General features: G+C 34.5%; 1 protein-coding gene across 1 annotated transcript in view; it reads left to right on the plus strand.

Moving 5' to 3' along the window:
* Window positions 1–12,748, plus strand: part of LOC129748224 (histone-lysine N-methyltransferase 2D-like) — a 75,397-nt gene that overhangs the window by 52,313 nt on the left and 10,336 nt on the right. The window contains exons 2-3 of the mRNA XM_055742748.1: window positions 10,118–10,306; window positions 10,373–10,651. Of these exons, the coding sequence (XP_055598723.1) occupies window positions 10,118–10,306; window positions 10,373–10,651 (468 nt within the window). The remainder of the gene's footprint in view (window positions 1–10,117; window positions 10,307–10,372; window positions 10,652–12,748) is intronic.

The raw sequence follows: 12,748 nt of genomic DNA on the forward strand, positions 1-12,748 counted from the left end.
ACTGTGACTCGATTTTTATACGGTTTGTTGTAAAATTCCAGTTGATAAAAATATTGAAGTTCCGACAGCCGCTATAGCTCGTGAAAAAACTAAATATTGAAGAAATGTATTCAAGACAAATGAACTCAAAAATCATAGTAATAATTCATTTTTAAATTTTGACTTTTGGCCAGGTTTTTGGGTGAAATACTCCTGTGTGCGGCGGTACCTACTCATAACTTTCATTCAAAAGTCTTGTGGAGCTACATATGGCAATAACTTAAAAACGAGATATATATATTTTTTTAAAACCTGTTTTTTCAACATTTGACGTTGAAGCGTTGTTCAAATGCCCTGATCAAAATTTCGGTTTTTTGTACGCATTCTCAAATAGTCTTTCCATAGTTGAAATTTATCTCCAGAACGTTGATTTTCTCCTACAATTGTCGAAACAATATTTTTAACAAAATATGTTGAGTAAATTTGCTGAAATTCTTAAAAATAACAAAAACAAATTCACAAATTTCCGAGCAAATTTTATCTTAGAATCTAGGCTAGTGTTTACATTCTTTAGTGTATATTTTTTTAAGATTTAAAAAAAAATTTAGTGCTACTGGGATAGGTTTTCTAAGTTACCTAGTTAATAGAAAATTTATCGATGTTTGGAATACCTTTACAGATTTTTTGGATCAAATATTAAATTGCAATATAGGTTTTGTAAAGAACACAAATCTTTTTTGACAATTTCAATGCTAAGTCATGTTGATATGAAATCTTAAAGCGCCTACCCATGTTTATAACTGAGATGAGGATAGTCATATCCGCTTGTATTGAGGAAGAAAGGTATTTCACTTGTTATGATATTGTTTTTTTACGAGAATTTGATTGTCTTTGAAATAAGCGTTTCAATTTGATCAAATTATCATATTATTGATTTTCAGTTTGAAAACCCTTAAAAGAAAAATTGGGAAAATTGTATTTTAAATTAGAAAAAACACTCCAATATTTCGTTTCTGATAATGGTATTGTACTTACCCCTTTAAAAAAAAATGTCACGAATCTGAATGATGGAGGATAAATCCAAACCAAAACTCGCGAAATGCATTTTTAAACAAATCAGCGAAAAATCAACTATTTCCGGTTTATTGACTTTTGTAAGTCATAGAAAGGATTCCGAAATTCCTTATTTTTTCGGATCATTATAGATCACGGGTAGCCAAGATTTTCATTAAAATTGTCTTATTTTGAAGCTGACGGACAGTAGAAAACAAATTTTTTAAATAAAAATTTCACATCATGAATCTGCCAGTAGAAAGTTTATGTACACATTGAAAAAAAAAAAAAAAAGAGTTTGCATATATTCGAAGGATTGAAACAGTCAAAAACTAATAAACTATCACAGGAGAAATTCGAGAAATTATTCAAGAAAAATTTCGGAAAGGCTTCGTGGCCGCACAATAGGGTCTCGAAAGCTGGAAGCAGCCCGCGGGCCTTGTATTGCTCATCCCTGCCCTAGACATGTAGCTAATTATGAACATACGGTGTTATTATGCATGCCTTATTTAAAAATATGAAGAAAAAAAAACTTTCAAAAATAAGAAAAGTATCAGCCATTGATTTTTGGGTTCTTTTCAGAATTGAAAAATTGAGAATATTTATTTCAGTGGTTAGTATAAAAAAATACATAGACAATCATGAATTGACTATCGAAATTAAAGAAAAAATTATTAGTTTTAGACAGTTATCAACGATCCATGATCTTAATTTAAAATTTTGGATTTATAACGAAAAATTTACATAACAGATAAATCATATTCTACAATCTATCCTCTGTTGAAAAATATTATACGTTAATCCTCGAGAGGTGCGTTAACTTTTCGGAAATATGGCAATTTTCGCAAAACCTGAGCTATGATGATTCAAAATTATAACATACCTACTAGACTGCCCCAAATTTGTATAGGAAATTCAAAACCTGTTAAATGTTGTGCGCTGCAGGCTAAAATTGATCCTTGGCCTAGTGCAAGATTTCATGCCAAATTTGGGCCAGATCGTAACACGGGAAGGGGTCAACGAGCCTTCGAGTTCGTATGGGATTTTGAGATATTTTGTTCGGGAGAAACATGAAAAATTAGTTTGTCATCAATAACTTTGGTTTCCTTTGGCCAATTTCTTTTGAAAACGGGTTTTCTTGAAGCCTAAATTATGAAAAATATTTCATCCGAAGACTGCAATTTGATTCGAATTAAGATTAAAAAGTTATTAGGCTTCAAAAATGGGCTTACTTTTTTAGGGTGGTATTGTAGTTGAAATAAATTATGGTTTACACATAAACCCCTATTGTAGTATTGCCTCACCCGCTATGAACTTTACAGACTAAACTAAACTACTTTTTTAATACTTTTTTTTTTAAAATGAGAACCACTGACTTCTGTTACACATCCAGCATCGGTCACAATCCACAGAAAAACCGAACGGCGGCAGTCTCTTACGCTTTGGCCCAAAAGGGAGGTGCTAATTAAGTGTATTTCTCAAATCGTGATCGTGAGCCATATGTTGTTTTCGGCTATATCGGTCGGTCCCTTAAAGAACATCGCATTGGGTATTTATCGTTGATGATGGAAAGCGGCCATAAGCACCGAGATGGGTGGGTGGGTGTCTGAACGAAAAGGTTTGATCCTTCCAGAAAGGGGCATTTTTTTACTCGTGTTCCGATTATGGGTCTGCCAGTTTGAGAAGGTGTTAATAGTCTATCAAGATAACGGCACCTATTGTAGGTCAGCAGGGCGATTTAGATAGAGAAGGGGGAAAGAAACGAATACGCATCGCAAAAGGTTTAATGCCGAAACATGCCGTGCTCGAAGTCAGTGACTAATTTCAGTTTAAGAGTCAGTCTGTTAGCGTCAATCCAAAATTTACTAGCCATAAGCTTACGAAAATCGTTTGGGTTGAGTGAATCAGGCGTTCGAAATGGAAGCAATAAAACAGTATTATGGTATCGATTGAAAAAAGTTTTCTAAGGTTTATCTCGAAAACTGCAATTAACTGCGGGGTCGATTCATATTGAGGATGGAGACTTTCAATTTTGGGAAGATAATACCCTTTTGATTCCGAGAAAGGACATAAATTGTCGCGACCTTTGATCACTGTCAGACGTTTTTTTTTTAAATCTTGTCTTTGTGATAAAAATTTATGTAGTACGGTTTTTAACAATTACAAATTCCCTTTTCCAAACTGTTTTTCAAATGAAAATTGTAAACTCAAAGCATAATCAAGTAATTGGATAATTCCGAGTGGATTATAAAGTAATTATCACTGCAGTGATCTCTGTAGAGAGACCCTTCGTAATTTAGCGCCAATTGCAAACCGCAAGATCAAGCTGAGGAATCTTAATGTTATCTTGCTCGATTGCACGCTGTGTCTTTCTGCAGGGCTCAGACCTTTCTTGAGGATTAAGCGCGGTATGAACCGATTATTACTCAGATTCCGGTCGACTTGCAAAAAATGCTTCGATGGAATGTAGGGTGTTGTTACGAGTGAATTTTCACACTAGGCACTTGATTAATCACCTGAACTCCGTTCATCAGAAAGCAAATAAATACAATTGCTTTCTTAATGCTTCAGTCGCTTACAGTTTAACGTCTCATTATTTTGATGCATTTATTTAACAAATATTACATATGAGAACCTTAGTCATTACTCATCTGATGTTAAAAGAGGCAAAATTGTTTACGAAAATAGATTATCACCCCATAAAGGTAAAGACTTGATTGAAACTGTTTTATTGCAATGGTCAACTCAGTAGAAATGCTTTCTCATCGTTTCTCACCGGAACTTGCAGTTACCAGATGGTTTTAAATATTAAACTCATTGATTTTTTTTAACAACTAACTAACCTTATATCAAGGTGAAAAATTTCAAATGAAAAAAGGTGTTAAAATTTCAATCTAATCTACTTTAATGTTTACTGCAATTTCTTTTTTGAGTTTTATGTGTAATATTTCAGCTGTTTTTTCTTTTTCTGGCGCTTTGTTTGAGGCTAGTGTTATGATTAATAAATAATCCACTTTTCAAGAGTTTGTTATGTTTGTTTAAATTTGAGAATTTTGTCTTTTGTCAGAGTAACGGGAAAGAAAAGAGTTTACACAGACTATTTTCGCAAAGGAAAGGCGGGATCGACGGTGTTATTGTGTTAATTGAAAAAAAAAAAAGGGTAGATACGAATAGGAAACAAATGGATAATCTAACGATTAATCACGACAATGTTGATCACAGAAGATTTGGTTTTTAACTTTCGCTGGATATTTAAACAGAAAAATCCAAAATTTGATTCAACTATTTTCGCCCCTGGAGTTAGGCACCATCGTTAACATTTCCTGAATATAAGGGTGGATAAGAAAAGAAAGTTGATTATTGAGGATTGGTAAAATTTTTGCAAAATTTCTTCAAAGCAAACAACAAATCACGAATTTACGTTAAAAAAACGATGTAATCTTGAATTAAGGTATTTTTGTTGTAAGCAGTGTTTAAGTTTACAAGTTTCTCAATTAATAAGCCACCTTTTGAGGTGAGCGCGCTTTTGGGTGAATAAAAGCTGTTTAAAATCGATAGTACAAATTATTGCTCATTTTTTCCCTCATCACCTTAATCAGTTTGATTTAGGTTCACAAAATGTAGGACTATGTAGAGCAAATCGTGAAATCTACAAAAATATCTCGAAAATTGTCCCGATTCACCACATATGGCATATGTTTTTGATCTGGCGCAGTCATCGAATTGAAATATTTGAAATGTTATCAAGTGAATTATTGAGTTTTTCTCTCATTTTAACCCATTTTCTTTGAACAACAAATCTTGAAGAAGTTTTGCCTCTTTCTTTATTCAGGTTATTTCGTTGTAATTGATCTTTACAAAAATGACACTTAAGAATGGACAAAATTTATAGCTTTACTTGTTTAAAGCTTCAATGGTGGATTTATGAATGATCCATCGCTGCTATAATGACTTTTTGAATAACATCTTTTAAGCAAATAGTGGGAATTAAATAAAATTTGTAGGATGGAGAATAAAGTTGTGGAATATGGAATACATATGAAGGATATTTGTTAATAAAAGTTTGTGAGAAAAAAATGTCGATTCGTAAGAAGTTTAGATTGAGAATAGAGGTGGGTGAGAAGGAAAGTAGAGATGAGATGCAGAAAATAAACTACATCCAATAAAACAAAAATAGTTGTATTCGTCAACACTGGAAAAACAAACAAAACAAGATCAGTCATTGATCAATTCTTGTGAGCGACAGACGTGTCTGAGTGAATCTCTGAATTGAGATTTGTCAGGTTCGTGAAATCACGACAATGGCGTTGTTGGCAGAATAAGCCCAAAGATTTTAAGGCTACTTCTGCTGATTGTTTGTTTTGATTGTTCCTTCCGGTGGAAAGGTGGATTGGCTTAGAAAGCACAAATTTTTAAGGCTGCCGCTGCTGATTGTTTGTTTTGATTTAGTCTTCCCGTCGAAAAAGATGGATAAGCTTGAGAAGCGCAGATTTTAAAGGTTGCTGCTGATTGATTGATTCAATTTGGTGTACCGGTGAAACAGACTGAATTGGCTTAGAAAGCGCAAATTTTGAAGGCTGCTGCTGCTGATTGTTTGTCTTGATTTAGCCTTCCGTTGGAAAATACGGATAAGCTTGGGAAGCGCAAATTTTTAAGCTGCTGTTGCTGATTGTTTATTTTGATTTAGCGTTATAGTGGAAAAATATCGATTGGCTTAGGAAACGCAGATTTTTAAGCTGCTGCTAATTGTTCGTTTTGATTTTGCCTCCCTATGGAAAAAGACGGATAAGCTAAGGAAGCGCAGATTTTTAAGGCTGCTGCTGATTGCTTGTTTGATTTGGCCTCCCGGTGGAGAAGACGGGATTGGCTTAGGAAGTGCAGATTTTTAAGGCTGCTGCTGATTGATTGATTTGATTTGGCCTTCCGGTGAATAAAGACGGAATTGGCTTAGGAGGCGCAAATTTTTAAGGCTGCTGCTGATTGATAGATTTGATTTGACTTCCCGGTGAAACAGACGGAATTGGCTTAGGAGGCGCAGATTTTGAAGGCTGCTGCTTCTGATTGTTTGTTATGATTTGGCGTTCCAGTGAAAAAAAGAAAGGTTGACTTGGTAAGTGTAGAGTTTAAATGCTGCTGTTGATTGTTTGTTTTGAATTAGCCTTCCGGTGGATATATCTGGGATTCGATATCTGCTGCTGTTGATTGTTTGTTGTTTGTGATTAGGTAAAAAAATATTTTATTGAGAATAGAGGTGAGAAGTAATGTATAGATTAGATGAAGAATAAACAGAAAATAAATCAAATAAATTTAAAATAAAATAAAACAACAGTTGTATTCGTCATCACTGAAGACATATAAAATGAATTTAAATGACAAAGTATGTTATTTTGGCAACACTAGACTGACACAAACAAAATACAGTCTTTTTGTATCTATTCTTTTAAATTTATAGATACAGTGGGCACATTTAAACTTTGCCAAAGTAAAATAGCTAATAAAAAAATGATAAATGAAAAAAGATTGATCTTTTTTTTGTGAATGACAAACGTTTTTGAGTGCAATGATTGCTGCTCCGCGATTGACCGAGGTCATCAAATTTGTGCACTGGTAAAAAAAAATTGGGATTGAAAACATATTCACAATGCCCAAAACTGATGCTTTCTTTTTGAATCGTGAATAAAGGCCCCGGACACGTCCTAGTAGTCAATAGATAAAACTGAAGAAGAGAAGAGGATGATAGAAAAATGTTGTGCTTCAGGACCGGGTTAAAGCCATTTCTTATATTTTTAATTTTCTAACTTATTGCCATGCAATCAATCAATTCATCTCAAATTGATCTACATATCCGAATACATCACGGACTTAAATGACTAGTAAGGTTAAGGCTTCTTCATATAAACACCTTTCAAGTTGCTTATGTTTGACAAAAATACATACATAAATCAATCGGCATTTCTAAAGGCTAGATTGGGGATATTTACTTAATCCATTTTTCTTATTTTCATCATATCTTTTTGAAAAAAAAAATGCAACCCGCCGTCTTTTGCATTTTCTGACGGCTTGTTACTTCAAGTTTATATGCTCCAAAAGTCAGAAAGATGAATGAGCTCCAAAATGAACTAGAAGCATTTTCGTGAGACGAATCTAGACAAATATAGCCTTTGCATAGTTACAGGCGCAATTTTTCTAATTTTTAAGATAAAACAGATCTTTGAGTCTTTTTTATCAGGTTGTAACTGGATACGTGTTGGTTTTTTAGACAAACAATAGTAATTTTGGGCTTCGTAATGATCACGATCCATTCAGAAGAAAAATGTATCTTTTTGGACTCTGGGGGTCAATTAAACTCATAACAGACATTCTGGAAAAATTTTATTAATCTATAGGGGAGAGTGGGGATACTTGATCCCCTTTTCTTATTTTCACCATATCTTTTTGGAAAAAAATTAGCAACTCGCCGTCTTTGACATTTTCTGACAGCTTGTAACTTCAAGTTTCTATGCTCCAAAAATTAGAACGATACTTGAACCCGTTGAAGAACTAGAAGCATTTTCGTGGGCGTAAAAAAATTGCGAAGTTAGGGGAGACTTGATCCCCTATTGAAGGAGACTTGATCTTTATTCAGGAAGCCCTAATCCTTGTATAAAAATCAAACAAAACCCCAAGAGAGAATGTTAATTGACTATTTCGGTCACGTTTGTTCTCATTTCACAATTTATAAGAAGAAAATTCTATAACTTTGTCTCAACGCTAATAACATTGCATACTTAAAGGCGCTATTTTTTATAATTTAGAAAAAATTAATTATTTTTGCTCTTTTCTTCAGACAATTGTTTGATAAATATTAATTTTGCGATAAATATTAGTAATTTAGTAATCAGCGATCATAACGATCAATTCAGAAGAAGAATATGCCGTTTGGAAGGGGGATCAATTGTACCCAACTCTAGGGGATCAATTGTATCCATAATCAACATTTTAGAAAACTGTTTCTGAAAAAAGTTGAGAGTTTTCCATTGGTTTGAAAATTTGGCATTATGAAGTTCATTTTACGCTCGAACGATTGATACATTGGAACAAATATTTTTATCATAATTTTCCCATGTAAGGAACATTATAAAGTGATGAAAAAAGATCTTCAAGTTACATTTTGTGAAATTTTTCAAACAAAGTTCAATTACTCAAACAATTATTTTGTTAAAAAATTTTAAACTGCAAGCATTGTTATTTTGCTCATTTTGGCACATTTTTCTAGAACATTTGATCTTTGTAAGACATTCCAGTTTCGAGATATAGCTAAGGAATCAAGTATCCCCAGGGATCAAGTATCCTCATTCTCCCCTACTGAGAGTTGACTATTGCTTCAAAAATATGTCATTGTGAAGTTCTTTTTATACCCTTACGATTGATATACTGGAATCAATATTTTAACAATAATTTTTTCATGTAGAAAACATTTTAAAGTGATATAAATGTCACGTTTTGTTGAATACTTCAAACAAAGTTCAATAACTCAAAAAATTAAATTTTGAAAATTTGTTTGAAGAACAGCATTATTGTTTCATATTTATTCAATTTCCTAGAACATTTTGTATTTGTAAGACATTCCGGTTTCGCGAAGGAATAAAATATCCCCAGCGATCAAATATCCTCATTCTGCCTTAAAATTTGGAATAACCATTTGATGCGGTTTTGTGCCAAATTTAATGATTTTTTGGAAGAATTGGGCTTACGAGGGTTAGTCCCTGTAGCTAGCAAAACAAGACAACAACAAAATGTACATGAACAAGTTCGAAAACAGTCTGATCTAAACCTTTTGTATGAAGTTAAGGATCATGTAATAAGGAAAAAAACATTTCTCTTACCGCGTTTTTATAGTTTGAAACCTTTAACTTTAGCTTTGACTATAACACTTAGATTTCACCTAGGAATATATTGACTGCAAAAAACGACTGTCATTCAAACACTGCTAACCTTTTCCGCAACTGTAGGCTAATGGAAACCTGATGTTCTATCTCAGCTGATTGATCGCTATTTCCCTTTTTTTGAACACACGCCGAGATTAATAGGAAAATAAACCGCTCTTCCTTCCTTCTTGCCGCAGCAGCTGCACTTCGCATAAAACTAAGTACTTACCTTTCTTCTTGTGCGAGTTGAGATCTCGTTGATATTTTCCATCCCGCATCCGATTCCAACGAAAAGGTGAGAAGGGTAAACAGCCAGGGTAGGACAGGAAACAGCCTGCAAACTTCATGAACGATTCCCATGTGCCCTGCCCTGTTCCTCACAAATCCACCTTTCTCTCTTAACTGTGGCTAACTGCATAGGATTTCCCCCAAAAGTGAATGCGCTCCACTTCACTGCTGACTGGAGTCTGGATCATTAGCGCGGCAAAGTCGCGGCTTTTTGCTTTCGCACAACCCCTCCCCCCACTGAAAGATCCCATCTAAAGTGGGTTAGAAAATTGTTTCTTTATAGTAGTTGAAAAATGGCCTCGCAGATGAAAGGAAACAAAAGTTGGTACGGACTAGCTAGCCTGGTGTGGCCATCATAACATCGTAAGTCCGCGCCATTCGCCCCGGAGGAAAAACCGTTTCGACCCGGAACACATTTGCCGCCCTGCCCGAGTGTAGTGTTATTGGGAGGAAAACTCCGCTCAATTAACAAATTATAATTTAACTGGAACAATAATAAATCGATGCTCGAAGAAAGACGAGAAGAGATTTGCTGACTAAGCCGGTTCCTTGAATGAAGCGGGAAGGGGGGAAAAGGGGAAGTTTGAGGGGAAGGGGAGTAGCAGAAGTAAAAACAGCTGGAGGTAACCCAACCTAACATGTGGAAGGCATCTAAACGATGAAATTGGAAAAACAGTAGCGAGCTCAGCTAGTTCTTCCGCATTGCGCAAAACTGTTATTGCTGATCAACCGTTTCAGAATCCACATGGTGTATAGATTAGGGTGGCCAAAAATTGAATTTAAATATTGCAATCAAAATTTAAAAATTTATCTTATGATTAGAATATCTGAAATTAATCAAAACTTTAAAAACAAAATTTTTGAAATTCTTTTTCTTTCTTAATTTTCAGAATCTGCTTGCCGAGCTGCGAGCGCTAAAAGAGGCTAACCAGCGGCTAAGCGACGACAACCAGGAGTTGCGGGATCTGTGCTGCTTCCTGGACGATGACCGGCAGAAGGGTCGCAAGTTGGCCCGGGAATGGCAACGATTCGGACGATATACAGCCAGCGTCATGCGGCAGGAAGTTTCCGCCTATCAGGTATGATTCAAAACATGCCTTTTTTCGTCATTTTTTTTTTGAAAATATTTTTTTTGTAAATTTTAGACCAAACTGCGGCAGCTGGACGACAAACAGCAGGAGCTGATAAGAGACAATCTGGAACTAAAGGAGCTGTGTTTGTATCTGGACGAAGAGAGGAGCAATACCAATCGGCCACCACCGGTGTGCGGAAGTTGTGGAGGACCGGCCGGAAATGGATCGAACACTAGTGCGGCTGTTCCGCTGCGAGACGATGGCGATGGAAGCAGTTCCAGTACCAATGCCGACGAGAACAACCTGCATCATCAGCTCAATGGCGGTCAGTTTGGACGGAATGGATTGACGGTGAGTCAAGATTAAATTAAACAATTTTAAACAACTCGGAATTTGAATTGTGATCATAGGACAGAATTAGAAATAATACCTCAATTCAAACGTTAATTGATGTTCGCTCTAACAGTGAGGCTACCAAGAACAAAATAAGTGGAGTAGATTCGGGCAAAAACCACGGGTCCTCGGCTCCAGGGAGCCCCTCGAAGAGAAAAATAATTAAAAGTTTTGCTCGTAACAGTTGTTAAAACTAGCAAACAATATTAAAAGTTCAAAATTTAAGATATCTTAAACTAAGGACGGGGGCCCACAAAACATAAATTAATTCAGATTTTTTTAATCCGCATATGCAGTACAGATTTTATTGGAAAAAATATCTCCACGGCTCGATGGTTTGAAGTATATTCTTATGAATTTTTCTTCAGATCCCTCCATAACTCGCTAAAGAAACATACTCAAATTGTTATAAGTTCTTAAATGTAATGTGGGAAAACTTACATAAATAATAACAAAAGTAAGTTTGCCAGAATGACGTAATACATCACATATACATACAGTTGCGTTCAAAACAGAATGAAATCGCTTGAAGCTGCGCACCCACTTCCAACTTTGAGAAGCTGCCATTTCTCTCTCGGTTGATATTTTTTATGAAAATTTCACACAATCTAGTTCAACTATCCAACTAACACTTAACAAAATTTGAAGTCTTTACAATGACGGGAAACAAAGAAACAACTGTTCCCGTAAAAAAGGAAATTTGGAATTCTTTCACTAAATTTGCAGTATCTTTGACAAATTTTCATTGAAAAATCTTGAAATTTGGTACAAAGATGTAAAAATGTTTGATCTAATACCAAACCAAGTTTCGTTAAAATCGATGAACATGATCAAAAATGGTGCTGGGTAGAAAATGAGGTTCATAATCGCCCAACAGACGATTTCATTCTTTTTTGGGCGGATGTTTGTATGGATAACATCTTAGTCCATGTGTTCCTGGTTTTTCTTCCACAAAATCATAATTCATCACAAAAAATATCGTTAATTGATAGGAACTTCATTCGTGCTTTGTTTAGAAATAGAAATTGTTCCAGCAGAGCTGGTACTTAAACACAAGAGCGAATAGAATACTCGCTTCAATTGTGTATCAAATTTGTTTATCGGTATTATTAGCAGGTCATTTTTGAAACTCTGTTCTTCTTATTTTGAACTCTATTGGAATTTTTTTTTCTTCCTAAACAAAATACGAATGAAGTTTCTATTAGTTAATAATGTTCTTTGTGATAAACTTTGATTTTGAGAAAGAAAAAAACTAAGAACACATGGATTAAAATGTTATCCATACAAACATCCGTCCAAAAAATGGATGAAATCGTCTGCTGGGCGATTATGAACCTCATTTTCTACCCAGCACCATTTTTGATCACGTTCATCGATGTTAACGAAACTTGGCCTAGTATTGGATCAAACATTTTTACATTTTTGTACTAAATTTCAAAAATTTTTCAATGAAAATCGTAAAAGATACAGCAAATTTAGTGAAGGAATTCCAAATTTCCTTTTTACGGGAACAGCTGTACCTTTGCCATTGTAAAGACTTCAAATTTTGTAGAGCGTTAGTTGGATATTTGACCTAGATTTTGTGAAATTTTTATAAAAAATATCAACCGAGAGAGAAATGACAGCTTGTCAAAGTTGGAAGTGGGTGCGCACCTTCAAGTGATTTCATTCTTTTTTGAACGCAACTGTAATTTGAAATGTGAAATATCGTTATGCATAAATTCATCATTAATCATTTTTGCACTTTTATTCCTGTGGGTCTGAAGGCCTCATATAGGTTAAGCAAACGGTAAAATAGTGAAGTAACGTTTCAAACCTTCAAACTTTCGACATAGCAATAATTATTGTCAAATCATAATATTTACGAGGCACTCAAAAATTTCTTTAAAAAATAAAATTTTGAAAAGATTTTTTTTTCACTGTTATGAGATAAGATCCAAATTACACAGTTTTGAAAATGGTACTAATCAATGATTCCAATTCTTAATTTTTTTTTAAATTTAAGTACGGAGTTTGAACCAGAAATTTTTATAATCTGATTACATCTGATAAGTG

The sequence above is a fragment of the Uranotaenia lowii genome, chromosome 2 (genome assembly GCF_029784155.1).
Source record: "Uranotaenia lowii strain MFRU-FL chromosome 2, ASM2978415v1, whole genome shotgun sequence".
Taxonomy (NCBI): domain Eukaryota; kingdom Metazoa; phylum Arthropoda; class Insecta; order Diptera; family Culicidae; genus Uranotaenia; species Uranotaenia lowii.